The 21,592-nt window shown below is 37.0% G+C and overlaps 1 protein-coding gene across 2 annotated transcripts in view; it reads left to right on the top strand.

Moving 5' to 3' along the window:
- The window catches only part of LOC117429534 (polypeptide N-acetylgalactosaminyltransferase 17-like), a 30,924-nt gene extending 10,207 nt beyond the window's left edge, over window positions 1-20,717 (top strand). The window contains exons 6-11 of one of the 2 annotated variants that reach the window (XM_034049123.3): window positions 1,524-1,641; window positions 8,771-8,956; window positions 9,497-9,634; window positions 9,909-10,004; window positions 18,055-18,222; window positions 18,344-20,717. In XM_034049123.3, coding sequence (XP_033905014.2) covers window positions 1,524-1,641; window positions 8,771-8,956; window positions 9,497-9,634; window positions 9,909-10,004; window positions 18,055-18,222; window positions 18,344-18,484 — 847 coding nt within the window. In that variant the 3' untranslated portion in view covers window positions 18,485-20,717. Of the gene's footprint in view, window positions 1-1,523; window positions 1,642-6,276; window positions 6,389-8,770; window positions 8,957-9,496; window positions 9,635-9,908; window positions 10,005-18,054; window positions 18,223-18,343 lie in introns of those variants that run through there. The other variant, XM_034049124.3, reaches the window with a different exon arrangement.
- The last annotated feature ends 875 nt before the right edge of the window (window positions 20,718-21,592 follow it).

Below are 21,592 nucleotides of genomic sequence, written 5' to 3'. Positions count from 1 at the left end.
GCGACAGCCCTGAGCCAGCCCAGTAGTGTGAACGAGGGTCATAGACCTTCACATGCCTTGGCAGGGTTCTTCTCACAGCCAAGCTTGATATCAGTACTTGATATTTGTTATCAGTAAGTATGCTTCCTGTGCAGAATTAAGGGGCATTTCATGTGTTTATCCAACTCACAAAGCATTACCTATTAGGGGTTGTGTGTGTATATGCTTCAGTAAATTCACAGCTGCAGTTTCAATGCCCCATATCTTGTATCTCAGAAAACATTTGAAATGCAGTGTCGCGATACACCGTGCCCGGGGGAGGTGTTTTGTCTTGGTTCAATGTCTAGTCCATGTTCTTTTTCCACTTCACTGGTGCATGATTCAGTAGTCTTTATTGGGAAGGCAAAGTGCAGGTAGGTCTTATACACCACAGTGCTGACCTGTAGTAAAAGACCCACCTTGGCATTTACTGTAAAACTTCAAATAATCGTCGGGTCTCAAATAATCGCCTGTCCCCAATACGTGCCGGGTCTGCTGGCAAATATTGTACGTAAACGCCGGGTCTCAATGTCATTGCCATTGAAGCTGAGGAAGATGAGGAGGAGCTTAAGCGTAATGTACTGCTAATAAGTGACAGCGATGAAAATGACTCCCAGGATTAATAAATAATAATAATAGAAAACGTAATTTAAGGTAGAACTAAATGTAATGCATATTTGTTTAATGCAGTTATTAAAAGTTTTGGTAAGGTTGCGGAAAGTAGACCAGATACAAACTGTGTATTTTAACGCGTTTTGTTGTATTAACAATGTACAAGTTTGAGATGAAACAATAAAATTATTTTTGATAATGATACTTATTGCTTTTATTGTTCATTTTAGAAGTTTGTTATTATTATTATTATTATTATTATTATTATTATTATTATTATTATTATTATTATTAATTATGCTGTAAGCGTAGCCTACATGCCTGTGTTCTGATATCTACAGGGGTGTCTTAGTAGATTTAACTGTTATTATTATTTTTATTATTATTATTATTATTATTATTATTATTATTATTAACAATGGTAGATCTAATTCCGTTTTTAAATACAAATTCGTACTTCTGCTTGTTCATTTTTCCAATGTTTTGCATACCATATCCTTGTTAACCAGTGCATATAAAAAAGACCATCATAATACTTTCGCTTTATACTTGAGGGTGTACAATACAATGTAATTTTGTTATTAAACAAAACTGTTACTTAGTTCCCACTGACACACAACATTTTAACAAAGCTGCTGGAATGTTTAAATTGAGTTCCGATGTTACTACAAGGTTGTGTGTTAGCGGCTTCTCAATGACCGCATGAAGCATGTGAAGCTAGTGATCTAATATAAACGCCGGTCTCAAATAATTCCCGGGTTCCAACACAGGGGGCAAGAGTTGTGCAACACTGATCTAAGCAATGGTTATTCCAGGAAACAGCAGACAGACAGCTGATGGGAATAATAACGTTCCGTTTACCTGCTGTCTCTGTGTTTGTGTTGTTTGTGTAGGACTCCAGCGATGATCGGTTGCTCCTTTGTTGTGAACAGGAAGTTCTTTGGAGAGATCGGTTTACTCGATCCTGGAATGGAAGTATACGGTGCAGAGAACATAGAACTTGGAATCAAGGTTGGTCCCAGTTGTCTCTAATAACTCTTGATGGATCTGCTAAGAATATATTAATTTTAATTGAACTATTTTCATTTGGACAGGCTGTGACATGCTAATATACATTCTTTTAATCCAAGTCACTCCTTCAGTGCTGCATAATTGTTATCTTGTTGTTTGTTTCAAACTGACTACAACACAAATAAAGCACTGGTTCAGGCAGGGAACTCAACCTTAGATCAAATTGCATAAACAGCACCCATATTTTATCTTATTTGTCTTTCGATAAACAATACAGCCAATGCTCAGCAAAGAAGAGATTTATATCTTACCTCAATCCATTATTCCCCTACTTTATTTTACTACATGTGGCACCTTGATAAATACAATAACCACTTCTCAATCATATCAGTGGCAACTCCAAAACAACTAACAATATATACTGCTACCTATAGGGCGTGTGTATGTAGTTACACATCTAAACATTGCTGCAGTGAAGGGAAAAGCAATTGGGCATTCGGGGGGGGGGGGGGGGGGGGGGGGATGACGTTGGTGTGCTTGCATCCCATTGACAGATTTGGGTTTTTTTGTGGTGCAATGTGACAAAATAACTTGCCATAAGGTTTGAATATACTTGAACATTAATTCATTCAGTTCATGTAGTATCAAAACAGTGTTGTTTCATTGAACTACATATGAAAAGTCTCAAAGGGCAATGCAGCGGTATCTTCAATCTTAAAAAAAAAAATCTTTTAAGAAAGAGAACATTACATAAGCTGCCAGAGAAGAAAAACTGTGCTTCATACACAATGCGTATGCATTCATATGAAGCATGGTTGAAGAGATAACATTCTTTTGTACAATTATGTTTTAACAGACTGGCAATTTCTTGGTTATTAATATTCTTATCTCTGCTGGGTAAATACAACACAACTAGCACCAAAATACAAATTATACAAAAAAAAATCAGACCTTGCATTCTGTATAACAGACCCTCAAACTACCCTGATGAAATTCCAATGAAATTGTCTGTCAACAGTAATCAATGAAAATCAATAAACCTCATTATTCATGATATCATATTATTTATTATGGAAATTTCTAAATTCTCAAAGCTATTTACTCCAAATCGTCATTTGCAAATTTTTTGTCAAAGAAAAAAAAAAAAAAAAAAAAAAAGCTTGTCTAAAACAAAGAATAAACCACTTTAGACTAATCACAAGCGACTAAATTAAATATCTTTGTTGTTTATTTCTGGGTTGGTAACTTAATCGTGTGTGTATCTATTATCTGAAAAACATCCTGCTAAAGACAACTTGGAGGAAATGTCTTTGAGAATCTAGCCCATTATGTTTTATTGCCTAGGAATATCATCTTGTGCTATTGAAGCAGGAGAATCAATCAATTTTGCATAGTTGCGATCAGTTGATTTATTTTATGTGATTTATAACAGTAATAAAGGTAATTTAAAATGCTTGCTGTGAAAGTGTGAAGACTGTACATATTGCTGGAGTTTAGAACATTCCCTGTGCTGTATTTTCTGCTTGTAAGTATAGATGTGACTGAGCGCTTACATTTGTTTTCACTGCTCTAGGGATTTTTATGAATGACCTTTCATTTTACAGCATGCCATCTGAATATGATAAATGAGCGCTGCCTCATGAATCCACAAAACACTGTTATTCTTTTGCCATTTTTCAAACATGATTTGGGACTCCTGTAATATTTAATACAGCGTTTCGTCAATTTATTTTGTCCCCTTGTACTACGCAACACGTACAGGGATCTTTTATTTTCTTCAATAAAAGGAGACATATGGATACGCTTAACTATTTAAAAAGGGCATGTTCGATTGCATTGCAAGTGTTTTTGTGGTTGAAATGTAACGCAACCTGAATTAACCAATCATCACATGGACATAACATGTGTGTCTGCTTAAGAAAGGTGGCTGCTTACTTCAGGTCCAGCAGTCATTCACTTGTATTAATTAACAAAACATTTTTTTGAGGTTTACTGGCTGGCAATAGCAGGTGCAATTTCAGAAATGAATATAAACCTTAACAAGCCAGTGTAGCATATCTGTGCAGTTATCAAAATTGAATGCGTAATAAAGTACTGTGTTTATCTGAGGAACACACCACACCTATTTGTTAAACACAGACACTATTAAAACAAGCAGAACTCTGCTCTATAGCTTGTACAAAAAGCTCTATAGCCTGTACAAAAAGCATTTTCTTATAATGGATACATAAAAGCACGATCTCAGCAAGCAGTATATTGTTTGCACCGTCAACAGTCTCATTAAATACTATTGAAAGCATTTATGAGTAATTTATTTTTAAAAAATCTATTAGCGGAAGCCATTAATGTTTAAAGTGTGTGAGTTTATATTACCTTGTCTAGAGATATGTCCATAAAAGCATAATATATCTTATTTATGTAATGGACTGTAAAAAATTGAAATTAACATACTCCAAACAGGTGCCTGAATCTAAATAGCATTATTATTTCCTTGTTTATACACAAAGTCAGTGTGAAATAAATCCTGACTTGGTAGTTTGAAAATGACAGTATTATTATTATTATTATTATTCATTTCTTAGCAGACGCCCTTATCCAGGGCGACTTACAATTGTTACAAGATATCACATTATACATTATTTCACATTATACAGTTATCACATTATTTTTTACATACAATTACCCATTTATACAGTTGGGTTTTTACTGGAGCAATCTAGGTAAAGTACCTTGCTCAGGGGTACAACAGCAGTGTCCCCCACTGGGGATTGAACCCACAACCCTCCGGTCAAGAGTCCAGCGCCCTAACCACTACTCCACACTGCTGAAGCAGTCTATCACATTACACCATCCCCCTCTACAAATCCTTGTAGTCTACAAGAGCTCCATTATAGAGAATACAGACCAGCAGGGGAGACTGGAAGCCTTGACTGTACAGATTAAGGCCAGCTCATGTGCATGATTAATGGCCATTTTGGTCTGCATTGCCAGAAGGTTGAGAGAAAAGGTTTAGGTGTAACATTAACATTAATCTTCATTAATGGTTGTGCAGAATACTGTTTAAAGCTAAAGCACAATTTCGTTTTAAAACGTGACTGTTTGTAAAAGTGCTTATTTTTTCTAAAACAATAGCCCACCTCTGTATTTCCCCACATTGCAGTTTGATCCATTCCAGGTTTTGCTTTTTGCCCCATCCATGAGCAGCCAGCACAAGACATTTTAAGATTGCAAGAGTTAATACAACTCGTCATTACTTAAAATATATATTTACCATTTAATGAGTATGATATTGCTGATTTGCAGTATTTAATGGCTTATACAGCAAAACTATGTTTACCTTCTTTGATTAAGTGCCATTTCTGCAAGAATAGCTCAACAAAAAAAAAAAACAATGGCCTTTTCTAAATTTATATATATTAAATACACTCTTGTTTTCACACAAATTGAATTAGTACCTACCAGAGAAAATTTGTGTTAAAACCCACCCTGAACTTTCTTCCATTCACAGTTTATTGCATTCTGCAAAATAAATTGTTCCATAAACTAACTATGCATAGATAATAGATTCTGCTTCTGACTTGAAGAAAATGCAGTCTACCATTATAAGAACTGTTTAAAAAAAAAAAAAAAAAAAAATTGAATCATCAGCAGTGTATAAGCAGGTAGTTGCTCACAAGGCTATATAATATATAAAACCTGCATCTGCAGACTTTGATAGAGGGATTTTATTACTGTAGTGCCCCATTGACAGGTGCATGGCTATGCATGTACTTGTGTCTTTGGATAAAAAGATTAAGAGAACAGCGGTTCGCTATTTGTACAGTATTAAAAAATGGTGTACCCCCTTGTCTCCTGTTTCATCTTGTGTTCTCTCAACAAACCTGCCTGGTATATACTGTTTATGCTGTGCAGCAACCAATTTGAGGAAGTAGATTTTAGCAGCTTTTAGTCTCACAATTCCTGATCTATTTTTATCTTGACTTTGAAGTCCTTTGCTGGCTGAACACCAGACCTTTTCATCCGCAAGTTATCGTAGATCTTGAGAACTGATTCAAAAATGTGCCCACTCATTTAGGCCTTCTGTATTTTATACTACACATACAGCATATAGTAATGCCTGAAGTGGACACAGCTTTGAATACGTTCTGAATATCTACATGTCTCTTTTTCCCTCCAAAGCAGTCACAGGCGAGCCTCCTTTGCTGTCATGGCAAGCGACCTTTACTCTCCACATGATGAGCTCCAGGTGCCTGTGAAGGGATAATTACAGTTTGACTTTCAAGGTTGAACTTCAAGGGTTTCCTTCAATGGGGACAGTGCAATCAGATCAATAAATCCAGCAGCAGGATGACACGCTCTTGAAAGCGGCACAGCTTGCACTGCGACCATCGGAGAAATGCAGCATGATTTCTTTATTGATAATGACTCAAGAGTTCATAGACATAATTAGTTAGACCTGCTGCACTAATAGAAGCTGCACAGGGAGTGGGGGGGGGGGGGTGGGAGTACAATGCAGTAAGAAAATCTTTGTGTCTGTTCGCTGGATAGATATGAAAATATTGGCTCACAGTACCAATACGGTTACGTTTTATGTTACTGTGACTTCAGCTTTTCTGAATTTGATATACAGCAGAAACAAGGTGTAGGGCCACCATGGACAGCCAGCATAGCACCAATTCAACATCACAAGTTTGCAAGTTGTTCTGAGAAGATACGTGAAGTCCACTGCAACTGAATTTGACTTGTGGTAGGTGGATTTTATAAATTACTTAACGTTGCAGAACACAAAAGCCGTACATATTTCAAGTGTTTTCAACGTTTTATCTACATGGAGTAATTACATGAGTATGTCTAAAATCCACAATGATTCACACTTGTACAGTACATTGAACATAAATATTGTGGGAATGACTGATATTTATTATTGATTTTGGGTCAAATGGAAAGAACAGAACAAAAAAAAAAATGAATAATTTAATATCAGTAAAGGTTGTATACAAAACCTAAAAACACCAAACTACTGTAAGCCAGAACTGTACATGCTAAGTTACACTGCAACATTTTGCCAGATTTTACCAGCGTCTAGAGTAGACCCACTGGTGTCTGTGGTAACAGCAAATTTTGTGACACATCAAGACATATGGATGGCAAAACCCCGATGTGAAATGGAAACACCTGGTCAAAACTGATTAATGACCAAGGAAACCGAAATAAAAAAAACATCAAAACAAGTGTTAAAAAAAGATATTGCAGGAATACCTACAACTGTAGGTAGCAAAGATAAGCAATGTGTTTGGTGGAAACCCGACACAGCCTGTTCAGCAACACTTTAAGCGTATCAAATAGAACGATTGAAGCAATTGCAGAAAGAGCTTCATTGTGAGTAACCCATGCATTTAGCTTCAGCACAGAAATCAACAATGTATACTAATCAGCTTCCACATTAACTCATCAGCAGTGGATTAGGAGTCATTCCTAATGACAGGTGCAGTTAAGACCCAGGCTGACTCGCATACGAGTACTTGAAACATCCTCCTCTACAGTAAGTTCAGGCCAAAAGACAGTGCTGGATGCGACTTAGCTTTTGTGACCACTAGATGCCTTCTGCTTTATGCGGACTAGAATGGCAGAGGAGACCCTGAAATATGTAGATTAAACTTTGGTGTAAATACTGATTAATTTGTTAAGTAAAAATAGTTTATTCTAATATATAAAAAGCATTTCCCCATTTCTGGTCAGGGTCAGCCATTATGGGTATTACAGTATATCTGACAAATGACGCTCAGTCAGCAGGTGATTCCATACGCAAAACTGCACAAATTACTGATGGTTTACAAGGAACAGGCTCAAAAGTGAGGATGCATTTTTAAGAAGTCGCTATACTTTTTGTTAATTAGATTTTTGCAAGCTTTTATTCATATTTTTCCAGTGATGTTTGATGTAAACTAATAATAATAATAATAATAATAATAATAATAATAATAATAATAAACTGCAGTCAAATTAGCACACATTTCTATTAATAAAGGTGTGCATAAATATATATTTTTTTTATCTCCTTTCCTTTTTCAAAGCATAAAATGTCGATTGCGTAAGCAAAAGGAGAGGAGTTTAGGATAAAGGATAGCAATTAAAAGAAACAAACAGAAATAGCAACTGATGATTAAAAGGTGTTTTAAAAAAAAAAAAAAAAAACTGTGAAACAGCTGGCTCAAACAGCTTCCCATTGTACTGCTGCAGCACCTGTATCGTCAGATGGCATTTATCAAGTGCTTTCATTTACTGTGTCTAACCCTCTCTCTTTGTCCTGTAATTGCCTTTGTGACACCCTTTCATTGCGCTCATTTTTATGTCAGAAACATTAACGCTGTCAATGCCAGTGATCTGGTCCCGGCAAGGCAAAAATGAAACTGTAGTACGTTTGTAAATTGCTGAGGAAGGAATAATCCTGCTATAACTATAAGCGCAACCCATCATGCAGTAATGCTGCCATTTCAACATTGATAAGCGTTTATCATTTGCAAGTGTAGAGGAACTTTGATAGGTGTTGTGGGAAAGGAAACAATGCAGATATACCCGACTCCTGTTCCCAGATAATAAAAACAGTAACAGCAGTGAACACTGGAAGGACACTACATCCCTTAACTGCAGTGTTTAAAATTGATAACCCAATCAATCAATAATTTGTCAGAATGGATGGAGACACAAGTCATACAAAGCTATTACCAGGACTAAACCTTACCAGCAAACTGGGTCACGGCGGAAATAATTATTACCTGTACAGCAGTTTCTTGTATAATTGTGCATCTCTCCCTGCTGTTCACTTTCACTGGGATTCAATTGGGATTATCCTGCAATGACAAACACTCCCTTTCACAGCACAACACCAAGGGGCTGACTTATTCGGTTAAAGTCAGACTCACATCTACTGACTTATTTTGCACTTGTCACATAATAACTATGACCTGATAACAGGTCAAGTGTACCTGGAGGCAACATCTCCCTCGCTAGGGTACACTCCACTCCATCCTGAATTGTATGCACTCAAAAGATTTCTATGTCGTACAGTGGATGTAGTTAACACTTAAATACAAATGTAAAAACTTACATAGGGTGTTCACCTTTCCAGGTCTGGCTGTGTGGCGGAAGCATGGAGGTGCTGCCTTGCTCCCGGGTTGCTCACATTGAGCGGAGGAAGAAGCCTTACCACAACAACATCGGGTACTTTGCACGGAGGAACTCGCTGCGAGTCGCAGAGGTCTGGATGGACGACTACAAATCTCATGTTTACATGGCATGGAACATTCCAATGGAGGCAAGGCCCTTTAAATGGATAAGTCAATTGTAAATTATTATCCCATATAAGACTAAATCAATTAGAAATGGTTACCTGCAATTGAAAAATCGACTGGTTTGTAAGGATTCTGTCTGACAATCAAAAAGACCTCCCCGTTGTGAATACCACACATGCATATTAAAGAGTAAGTAGCAGGATTCCTACAACTGCTTAAATAAAAGTACCTAGAATTTTTCTTTACATTGTTAACATCCTGACAGCCTTTTACATTTATAACTTTAAAGTCTGTTTCAAAGCTCCTTTCAAAATGGCTGCTCTAGTGCACTGATAGTGTAAGGATTATTGCCCACATTGTCAAACAAGTAACGCAGCAATAATGATCCATGATGTGGTACAGAACAGAAAAGCCAGAGCACTTATGTTTTTGTTTTTTGTTTTACTTTGTAAGGATATTTTAATATGATGCACATATGTCCATACCTTCCAGATGTGTTCTGTATTCCACTTTCATTTGCCCCAGTCGTAATGGATTTTATAATCCTGTTCTTTCTGTTTCAGGACCATGGCATAGACATTGGTGATATCTCACAAAGAGTAGCTCTAAGAAAAAGCATGAACTGTAAAAGTTTCCAGTGGTACCTGGACAATGTGTACCCAGAGATGAGAACCTACAACACCACCCTCTTCTATGGGGAAGTAAGTAACTCTGTGTTCAGCATGTACTGTAGTCCAGCTGCTTAAATACACCTCCCAAACCACTCCATCTTGGATCATTGTCATTTCAGTCTATTCAGCCTGTCCAAATATTGCCATACTTTTTTCTAATGGATTCGTTTCAATGAGTGGGTGCAGTCTGCTCCGTGCTTTTCACAGCTGTAATTATTGCTTAACCTATACATGAAACTCAATTTGAATTGAATACTATATGTTGCATTAATGCATTAAAATTATTTATTTTATTTTTTTTCAGCTGCGCAATAATAAAGTCAGCAACCTGTGCATTGATCAGGGAGAGAAAGAGAACCACACAGCTATTCTCTACCCTTGTCACGGATGGGCTCCGCAGGTAAGCACACTCCTTGTATCACAGACTCTGCTGGGTCTTAGGGGGCTTGGAAAATAACAATGAACCACATATTCCACTCATATAAGACCTTAGTCCCCAGAATAAGGTCACTTTAGCTCCCTATTTTTGCCCCTGTCACAATCTTTCTAGACATATGGCAATTCTTGAAATTACTAGATCCATTTAGCAGGGTTAGAAACTAACAAAATTGTGGTACTAGTCCTAATGACTAGTACCTTTTGAAAACTTGCTAGTCCTTATGTAAACTTACTAGTCTTTATGTGACGTTCCCGAGTCTGAATCAACAACAGCTGTTGGGGTCCCTAAAATATTAGGCTTACATTTTATTTTCTAAAACAGCGAACACTTATTTAGATTTTTTTTATTGTATTAAAATATATATATACACACACACACACACACACACACACACTCACACACTAGACATTAATGCTCATTCCCTGATACGTTGATTGGGTTTCTGCATCTGCCTTCCCCACATTCCGAGCCGAAATAAAGTCTGTGTGGACAACACCATTGACCTCCATTCAAAATCAGAATACGGTCGTACATGCTGTGCAGGGGGTGCACTGTTCTAAAAAGCACTTTTAGCTTTAAAGTCACAGAGGTGTTTATGGTGTGTAGTAGCCAAATTGTTACGCTTTGGATGTGCCTTATTTGGCAGTCTTTGCCTTCATCAGTTTCACTTGAAAAGTGTGCATTTTTTTTTCTTTTGTGGTCAGGCTGTTGAAATCCGGTATAAATCTCCACATATTTTTAAAATTACTTTACACTTACTTCAAAGATGCGATACGCTATTGATTTATGAATTGCCGTGGTTTAAATGTAAACTTTTGGTATTATAAACTAAATCTACTTTTTAGACATCAAAACAGTATAAAAACGTTAAAACACAAAATAGCCCCAGTGAATAGCCATTTCCTCACATTAAGTTTCTTTGAAACGGACCATATGAAATTGTTATTCTAATATTTTACACTAAATATTGTAATACGAATATGTTAGTAAGACATAGATAAGCAATAATCCCTTAAATCTATATAGTTTCCTTTTCTCACTACTTATTTCACCCAACTCCTGGTTCAAGCTCTCCAGATTGGACTACTGTAACTCTCCTTGCTGGTCTCCCTGCTTCGGCTATCCACTTCCTTCAGCTCATTCAAAATTCTGCTGCTTGTCTTGTACTCTCTTAAACTCGCTACTCTCATGTTAGCCCTTTGCTTCGCCCCCTCCACTGGCTACCTATCTCTGCTCGCATTCAAGTCGAGAGCCTTGTTCTTGCTTACCGCTCTCTTCACCACACTGCCCCCTCCTACATCCAATCCCTTATGTCTCCCACCCCCTCCGCTCCTCTTCTATTGGCCGACTGGTCATCCTTCCACTATCCATCCTCCCGTGCCTGCTCCTCCTCTTCCCTCACTCCGCTGTGGTGGAAACAGCTACTGGAGAACTTCAGGACTGCCCCTTCTCTCACTGACTTCCACCGCCTCCTAAAGACCCACCTATTTAGACTGGACTTTTAGATCTCTTGATCTACCCCTCCTACTATGCACTGGACTTTCCTAACCTAAGCACCACATTATTGGATCCTCAGCTCCTGCACAATCCTTGCAACATTGCACTACTAATATGTCATTGTAAAAATAATTTGTTGTAATCCTAACTTGTTGCAGCCTAGTTCATATTGTATTTCAGTAGTATTACTGTAAACTACACTGTATTTAACTATTAAACTTGCATTGTAAACCTGTAAGTCACCTTGGATAAAGGCATCTGCCAAATAAATAAATAAATAAATAAATAAATAAAATAATGTGTGTGATATGTGAAATAGGTTCACCTTCACATACCTTGAAGTAAAATGCATGCAATACACGAGTGTGAAGTAAATCATTTGACAGAAATGTTGCTGATACTGTAGATTGTTTTTTTTTTTTTAATATATTATATATATATATATATATATATATATATATATATATATATATATAGTTTCCATCATATTAGCATAATCTAAACTACTCTTAAAGGTGGCTTTGCAATGGCATCCTTTTTTCAAGACTGGAGACAATTTTTGTGAGATGAATATTGCTTTGTTGCATTTCTTAATTGTTTAAATTATTTTATTCCCCCCCCTTTCATTGGCACTAGGACGCTTCTGTAGAAAACAGATTTTTTAAAATGCTTCCATGTTAAAGTGTTTAGTGCAGTAGTCTATTTGTGTTAATCAGCTGTAAAACAGTTAAAGCTTGTTGATGGGCACTCGCTGTATGAACACACTCAATAGATCTGGAGTAGGGAATCCAATTCCAGACACTTCCCAATCCCAGGAGTTAGGGATTGATTTTGTTTTATTTATTTTTATTTTTTTAAATCTGGGGTTCCATTTTTGTAATAATAATAATAATAATAATAATAATAATAATAATAATAATATCGAGCTTTTGCTTTTAGTAATAATTACCGGTGTGGAGTCGTAGGGTAATTCAACTAATTAAATAATAATGAAAAAAACACTTAAAAGCATTGCAAGTAAAGATAACAGTCATGTCACCCCTGCTCCAGTGCAGAACAAGTGAGTGATTTCACTGTCTAAGTAGGGCGGCCCAGCTGCCTGCTCAACTCAATAATACAGTTATTTAAAAACATAAAACGTAGATAAAACACTGAACTGATTAAACCAACACTGAACATTTAAACGCCACAGAGTAAGCATACCTGTGCACCCTCTGCCTCATCTGACCCTGTGACAGGAAATGACCGAGGTTGAGGCTCAGAGACAGTTTAATGTTCAAAATAAAGCTTTTTAATAAACAAAAAATACAAAATAAACAGGCACAAGGGCCAAACAAAAAGGTTTTAAACAGAAATAATAAACACAAAACAAAACTTACAAATAAAGTTTCCAGGCTGGGCGTTGCCTTCACTGGTTTTCAAACACTAACAAAACACACAGCACACACAAAAACACTCTTCTCCTTCTAGAACTCTCTCCTCCTAGCCAGGACCGCTCCCCTGGCTTTTATCCCCTGTGGCTGGAGCCCAATTAATCAATAATTGCTGATTATTCAATTAGGGCTCCAGCCACATTCTCACATGTTTTCCTGGCAGGGAGGAATTTTAACCCTCTCCCTGCCAGTCCCAACCACGTTCATAAAGACGGGGCAGTCCCCCGTCACAGACCCACTTCTGCTGTTTTTGCTTTTTGTATACTTCGAAACATTTGTTTTCCTTTGAATATTCACAAACTGATTTATGTTTTCTCCCCATACGACATCCACTAAAAATATTATATTTCTGTGTAAGTATTTCAATTTAGTTTTTGATCAAGATAGTAGTCAATATCAATAATCAGAATCAGGCGATAATGTGTTTGTGAAGTGACAGAGTCACGTTTGAACGTTATTTGATCCTCTGACGTCCAAACGTCTGCTGTATCCTAGGATACCGTGTAGGGCTGCTTATTACAATGTTGGAGTCAAAATAAAACTGCATTTTAATCAAAATATTGTGTATTTCCTAGAAAATAGTAATGGAAAAATATTGAATAATAGACAAAAATCGGGTATAAATCAGTAAAAACCATTTTTAAAAAAATCCTATAATTTTTCATTAAAATTTGCAATAAACCGGAAACGCGGAACACTACGTCGATCAGCTCTTGCAAGAGAGAGCTTGTCTCTTTTGTAAAGTGATCTGGTTCTGAAGAGCGTGATGCACTGAGTTTGCACCTTCTGTGTATTAGGTTGCCTTGTCACTGCCTGCCAAAAACACTGCAATACAAAGACACATGTACTAACATTCTGCAAGACAGACCTGGAATTAGCCAGTAATAAAAAAGACTAGACAACATGTAACTGTGTAATTAAAAGTTCAATCATATTCCTTCTGAGAGCTTTCTGCTGTGGTTAATGAAATGCATACTGGCAGAAACATAATGTATAAACTTACTGCGAATAACCCCATAATTAATATTTATGTATAGAATAAAAATGTTTTTGCAGCATAACAAACTAGTGACATTTTTTTTTTTATTATTGTTAAGAATACATTTTCCAAAAAGGGTTAAGAACAATTAAAAAGCTTAAAAAAAATAAATAAATCAAGCTGGGCCTCCTAATTCAATGCCCAGTATACTGGACACAATGAAACATGATATTAATTCAGTTATATTAATCAAACACACTTTCATGTTGTTGTTCCTCATATAGCTATATATTTCATCGCATTTTCTTGTTTTCGGGCGAAAATGTGCCATTATTTCCTATCCTGTCGTTTTAATTACATATTGTACACTAGACATTACTTTTGATGGTCCATCTCCTTTACATTCATAAATCGCTTCTTGGCAGAGGTTTCTTTATAGGATGCTGTTTTTCGGACTAAGCAGTTTACCAGTTTAATTTATTGCTGATATTATACTTGAGCATCTTAAAAAAAAAAAAAAAATCAGAGATTCCATTAATAGTCTATAGCTGTGATTCCCAACTCCAATCCAGAACCCCAAACCTTCCAAGTTAATATGTTTAAATAATATGTATTTATACATATTAACAAATTCAGTTTCTAGTATGTCATGTTTTTCTTTCAGCATCATAGCTTTACTTGTTCATTAATGTGTGTGGTGTTATATGAGATAGATTGATAGAGTCATGATTAAAAAATGGGAACCCTTATGCGCTGATCATGTTGTCCGTCTCACATTACATGACTTGAAAACTGCCTTGCTTTTTGGTTTCGGTTTGCATTTGGCTACAAGTATTTTGAACCTTTCAGGTACTGTGCGACCTTCTGTATCTGCAACGTTGTTTGTGCCAAAAATTAATCGATATCCCTGTTTTACCAGGATCATGGAAAACTATAACTATATGATGCTTTCTGAAGGTGCTATGTACTGCACACTCATACACAGCAGCATGAGCAGGTTTATGTTCCTCGGCAGTGTCCCTTGGGAGGCAAGGTTCTTTCATTCCACGGCTGACTAACAATCTAATTAACTTGATGACTCTTTGCTGCTGAGAAAGAGCTTGCCGGAAGAAGTAATCAAAGGCATTTCATTGTTAGCGACAGGCTTGGGCTAATGAGGGAATCAAAGTAAAGTCGCCTTTTTATTGTCGGTATGTTTCATCTTCCATATGTATGTAAAGCTGTAGGCCCTGATATAGATGTGATACAGACATCAGAAATGTCTTTGTATCGGATGGAAATTGTCACTATACTTTAATTATTCTTTTTAAACTATATATTTATAAAATGTAGCATAGAGCGCTATGTACAAGCAGATTGTCACACACTGACGGTCAAGGCGACCCTTGTGAAATGATCATGTATATAACATTGCGATGCCATACTCTTGTGTTGAGAAAAAAATGGTATACATGTTTGATGGCTTTTGTATGGGGTAGTTCTATTAATAGGCATTGTATTCAAAGAAGTCTAAGAAGCCTTTTGCTGTATTATGTAGTATGTATTTGCTGAATCTGAGCTTTCTATTAAGGGTGAGTGTATTAAGCACTTGAAAATCAGACGGCAAACAAGCTAATCCTGTTTTGAAGTCTGCTAATACGTCAAAAACCCAGGGCTAATGAACGGTCGATGAAGCTGTATCTGCTTTGTGCCTGAATGGCAGACACAAGAATAGACTTAAAACAATCAAGAACTCCTTTAATGCTTTCAATACTGCAGACCTGTATACAAGTCTGTGGCAAAGTGGTTTGCAGTGCACAGGGGTAGTGGTGATGTGATTATGAAACAGAAGACAGACAAGAAAGTTCACAATCCAAACAGGTTTTGTTTTTATAATCCTGGTCTGGTGACCACAAAGAATAATCCCAGACAATACACAGCAATGTGTATTGCACTGTTCCAAAACAACGGGTTGCAGTCCCGAAATAATATGACACAGTTCATAAATAATAAACACAGTAGAACACACAAAGACACACACGTTCACAAGTCCAGAGTGAGTGCTATAGTGCTTGTGGTGTAATACAATTTATCCATGTACAATGGTGCAGTGTTGTCCGGGTTTTGTGCTGGCCTCAAGTGACAGCTCTGGATCCTGTTTGCTGTCTAATAATAACAAACAAGAAGATTTTTAGACACGACAAAACAAACAAAGGAACAGATCACCTTGGTACGTCCCCTTATATACCATCAGTCACGCCCCCTTGGCTAACTAATATATATATATATATATATATATACAGCTCTGGAAAAAATTAAGAGACCACTGCAAAATTATCAGTTTCTCTGGTTTTACTATTTATAGGTATGTGTTTGGGTAAAATGAACATTTTTGTTTTATTCTATAAACTACTGACAACATTTCTCCCAAATTCCAAATAAAAATATTGTCATTTAGAGCATTTATTTGCAGAAAATGACAACTGGTCAAAATAACAAAAAAGATGCAGTGTTGTCAGACCTCGAATAATGCAAAGAAAATAAGTTCATATTCATTTTTAAACAACACAATACTAATGTTTTAACTTAGGAAGAGTTCAGAAATCAGTATTTGGTGGAATAACCCTGATTTTCAAGCACAGCTTTCATGCGTCTTGGCATGCTCTCCACCAGTCTTTCACATTGATGTTGGGTGACTTTATGCCACTCCTGGCACAAAAATTCAAGCAGCTCGGCTTTGTTTGATGGCTTGTGACCATCCATCTTCCTCTTGATCACATTCCAGAGGTTTTCAATGGGGTTCAGGTCTAGAGATTGGGCTGGCCATGACAGGGTCTTGATCTGGTGGTCCTCCATCCACACCTTGATTGACCTGGCTGTGTGGCATGGAGCATTGTACTGCTGGAAAAACCAATCCTCAGAGTTGGGGAACACTGTCAGAGCAGAAGGAAGCAAGTTTTCTTCCAGGACAACCTTGTACTTGGCTTGATTCATGCCAAAGCTGCCCGATTCCAGCCTTGCTGAAGCACCCCCAGATCATCACCGATCCTCCACCACATTTCACAGTGGGTGCGAGACACTGTGGCTTGTAGGCCTCTCCAGGTCTCCGTCTAACCATTAGACGACCAGGTGTTGGGCCAAGCTGAAAATTGGACTCATCTGGGGGTGCTTCAGCAAGGCTGGAATCGGGCAGATTTGTCTTTGTGAAGGACGCATGAATCAAGCCAAGTACTAAAACCAGAGAAACTGATAATTTTGCAGTGGTCTCTTAATTTTTTCCAGAGCTGTATATTTAAAAAGTTACACAAATATAAAACAAGATGCTAACTGACAGGCTGTGATCACCTTAAGTAGTAAGCACATTTGTTTAAAAAAATAAATTAATAAATAAATTAATAAATAAAAACATAATAAAAGCTACTTCAGTTTCACTATCCTGCCTATTAGCCATCAGAGTTTTATTAAACCCGGTGTAGAAGAAATCTCAGACTTGTCTTATTAAATCACACAGCTTGCAGCATCTCTCTGCCTATTATGAAGACAGTTGTTACAAATGCTTCTATCCAATAATACAATAGGCATCATTTCATCACAGTATGGCCCCCATCTGGCTCCTATTGATCAAAACGAAGGCGGACGTGATGCGTTTTAAATGTGCTGTAAATAGCATGCACTAAAACTAAAGGGCAATTTAAAAAAAATGGAGCAGAGCAATACCGGTTCTGAAACACATTAAAAGACTTGCATTCTGTACTAATATCCCCTCTCATCTAAAAGATGCAACGCCAAGCTCACATCGTCTTTATCTCTGGACCACCTTGGGGTGTGTGTATGGCAGGACCTGGGAAAACACATCTAGGACATCAGCCCTTTCAGGCCCTATCTTAGCACTGTAGCTGAATTGTACCTGTCAGGTTTAAAAACTTCGCAAACTACACTGCAGTGCTCTACTGTGGAAGGAATCAGTAGTAAAAACATAGAATAAGCGTGTTTAAAAAGCACCTGTTTTAGACCTATTTTTAACCTGTAAAGAATCTTACATGCCTACATATTCACCATACAGAGTTTGTCTTTCACTTTGAAGTATTGCTGTATTAACTGCACAGGGTTTTGTCTATTTCAGCTTGCAAGATACACAAAGGAAGGATTCCTGTACCTGGGCTCATTGGGAAGTACAAAACTGACTGAAGATACACGATGTATTGTCGATGATAAGAACAGCAGGTTCCCACAGCTTCTAAATTGTGAGAAGATCACCAACGTCCGGCAGAAGTCCTGGCATTTTTTCCAGGTGAGTGACAGTTGCCATCTCAAAAGGTCAACAAGTGAGGTTAAGAGCAACCTTATAAAGTAAACATTATAAAGTGACTGACTGCAAACCTGACAGGATATTCTTGTTTTGTTTTTTTCAGAGTGATTCGATTGTTAATGTGGACACTGGGCGATGTTTGGAGGTAATTCCCACGAAAGGCGGATTTGGTTTTGAGCTTCTTCTGCAGAGCTGCACAGGTCAAAAGTGGAACATTAAACACAGCATCAAACAAGGGCAATAGTTTCTCGACAACATCGGTATCCCATATTAACTTGATTTTATTTTTGTAATATGCAGGGCTGTGGTCAATTCCAATTCCATTTCCAATTTATTTTTAAAATAAATTCTCAATTCCAATTCACATTTAATCAATTCCAACACATTGGTCAAAACTGCAATCAGCAGTACTCTGCTAAAATGAGCTACTCACAGTGGCAACACATTACTTACATTCAAGTCACTATTGTCAATTAAATGGGCTTCACTTGAAAGCAGTTGAACAATGACCACAATTATTATGTCTCTAAAATACCAATTCCCAATTCCTTCGAAGGAATTGGGAATTGATTTTAAAAAGGAATTGGAATTGAAAAACAGGAATGGACCCCAACCATGGAAATACGTGTGAGCATGGGGACGTCTGACTGTTTTTATTTTTTCTGTTTCTTTTGTTTAGTTTTTTCTAATTGGTAGAATTTATGGGAGTAATTGGGAGTAATATTTATGCGAAGTATGAACGCAGAATCAGGGAGTGGGTATTTTATACGTAGGGATACTGTATACACTGTGTTTACGGACTGGGATGTATAGGCTATTGCACTTTGATTAATATATACGTATATACGGAATATGAAGCTGTAAATGTTTTCTCAACTAGGATAAAAAAAAGACTTGAAAAATGACAACAAAATACCACCTTTATTCTTGAAGCTAACAATTCCACCCTCAGATGATAGTTATTTGTAAACCAGAAAACAGGAATGTGCTGTTTGATCTCCTGGTTGCACAGTTATGCTGTAGATCTGACATTGTGAGAAAAAAAAAAACTGTAGTCAAAAATACATCACTCATACTACCAAATTGTTGGGTTTTATTCTGCTTACGGGACATGGAAAATAAAGTTAATTTTCTGTGTCCTACATTCCCCTAAGTTGTGTCACTCTAAAGGCCTGGTCGACAGCAACAAGATGAACACATTTGTTGCCTGCCTGTTGCCTTGCAGTTTGCGGTGGTCACACAGGAGACAAGCCTGCAGTCAACAAGCTAGCGACACACAGGCAACAACGTAATACAACCCAATCACAATGTACGTTTGTGTCACGAGACGTAAACATGCTGTGAAGGAAGACTATGAAAATTGTACTAGTTACATTATAACAAACCTGTAGTTCCTTCTTAATTAAATAAAAGTTGTACATTAGTAGAATTATTTAGTTAGGTCTACATATTTAATATGCCAAACATAATAAATATATCGGTATTCATTATCCTAAACAATGTTTTCAATACTGTACTTGTAATTCTAGGCTTTCGAAAGCAAGAAGGGAGACGTGAGATTTTTTAAAACAAATTTCACTTTGTTTACTGTTAAAATGAAAGATGTTATGATTTCGGGTTAATGTAAGAATGACAGGCATACTGCATACAAGGCAAATTAATTTAAAATAAAACATTTTTTAAAATACACTACACATGTATTTTATTATTGTAGAATTGTAGCCATAACTTAAATGTTATTGTAATCATGGACATTAACATTCGCTTATCCACATACACACTGTATTGCATATCTATAGACTACATATAATTGGATGAAATGCAAGAATCAGAACGTATCATATACGTCTGACGTTATAGCCTTATCGTCATGTGACACTACTTTGAAATTTGATTGGCTGGTATTGAAAATATTGCCCTCATGTTGCCTGAAAAATAGAACATCGTCCTAATTGGGAGACATGTCACCGGGGTGTTGTCCGGGGTGGTCACACAAGCCGGCAACATCCGTCGCGTCCTTGTTGCCGTCGACAAAAGTCGCCCGTGTGACCAGGCCTTAACAGTGTAGCATAAACATTCTGTTTCCGAATGCTTGAATCAATTAATTTTGATGCCGTCTGATTGTCCAACGATGAAGCATGAAGGATTTAAATACGGATCTTCAATAACTGCACAAAACTTCTGCCCTGTTAAGCACAGTGCTATTTTAACCAGCACTGGTAGCTAGTGATTTGTGAGTTGAAGGAAGCATGAAATGCTACCGGTTCCCAATATCAAAGGCTGTTATATTCTGGAGCCGTTTCTGATTTGATCGCCGATCTTACTATAAAGTGATGTTAAAATAAGGGAATAGAATGTGCCCTCTGGTCAGGGTTTGAAATCTGATGTATTCATGTTGGAAAAGCATAACAGTAAAGTTTAATAGGTTTCAGGTCTGTTGGTCTGTCTTCTAATAAATAAATGGTGTTGGAAACATGTTTCATTTGAAGTATCCTCACGTTATTGTTTGTCAGCATATGCCACTGTGAGTTAAAGATTATCCATTACATCACACACAGACTGGCACATCTATGCATGCTTCATTATAAGGAGGGTTAACTGGAGGGATTGGAACTACAACCCTCTGTTACCAGGTGAGCTAAAGAAACATCTCCCTTCTGCCATGCTAGTACAATTTCAATATATTGGGCAGTGAGTACATTTCCTTCTCTATTACAGCACCCCATCACATCCCACATACACATAACAGAAAGGTATGAGGCTTACTTTTACACTGCAGAAGCTTTTATATGCAACAGCCATGTGACCATGTTATGAGTTGCATTCTGTCAAATGTTTTGCTAATTTCAAAATGTATGGTACACATTTAAAAACAACCAAAAATTGGACATTGATTTCCCATTTCACCACTCTGACCCTTGCGTTCTAAATATATTATAAACACACCTTCAAATACAGTATATGCAACAACCTGTCCCACTAGTACAGTGGCATCCCAAATACGATTACTATCAAGTAATAAAGTCTGCTATGTAGATTTCATTTAAACTGAAAATGTCCCTTTTCCTGAAGAACAGCTTAAAGCTTCTGCTTACCTTACAGTATGTGATGTCACCACAGCTCCTGAGCTTGATCTATTAAGGCAGATTGACATTATTCAGTTTGTTTGTTTTTTAAATTTACTCACAAAATACTTGATGTGCCTAGAGGCAACTCAAAATGAAACCCTCCCAGCAGTACTGTCAATGGTGTCAAATGTATATCTGGACTGGGATTTCAACTAAAAACCTTCAGGGTGCCAGGCAACATCACCTCAGCTTACTTCTTTCAATTAGAACTTTCTTCTTTCATT

The sequence above is a fragment of the Acipenser ruthenus genome, chromosome 24 (assembly GCF_902713425.1).
Source record: "Acipenser ruthenus chromosome 24, fAciRut3.2 maternal haplotype, whole genome shotgun sequence".
Classification (NCBI taxonomy): Eukaryota; Metazoa; Chordata; class Actinopteri; order Acipenseriformes; family Acipenseridae; genus Acipenser; species Acipenser ruthenus.
Note: the sequence above shows the minus strand (reverse complement) of the source record. Positions and strands in the feature narration are given on the sequence as shown.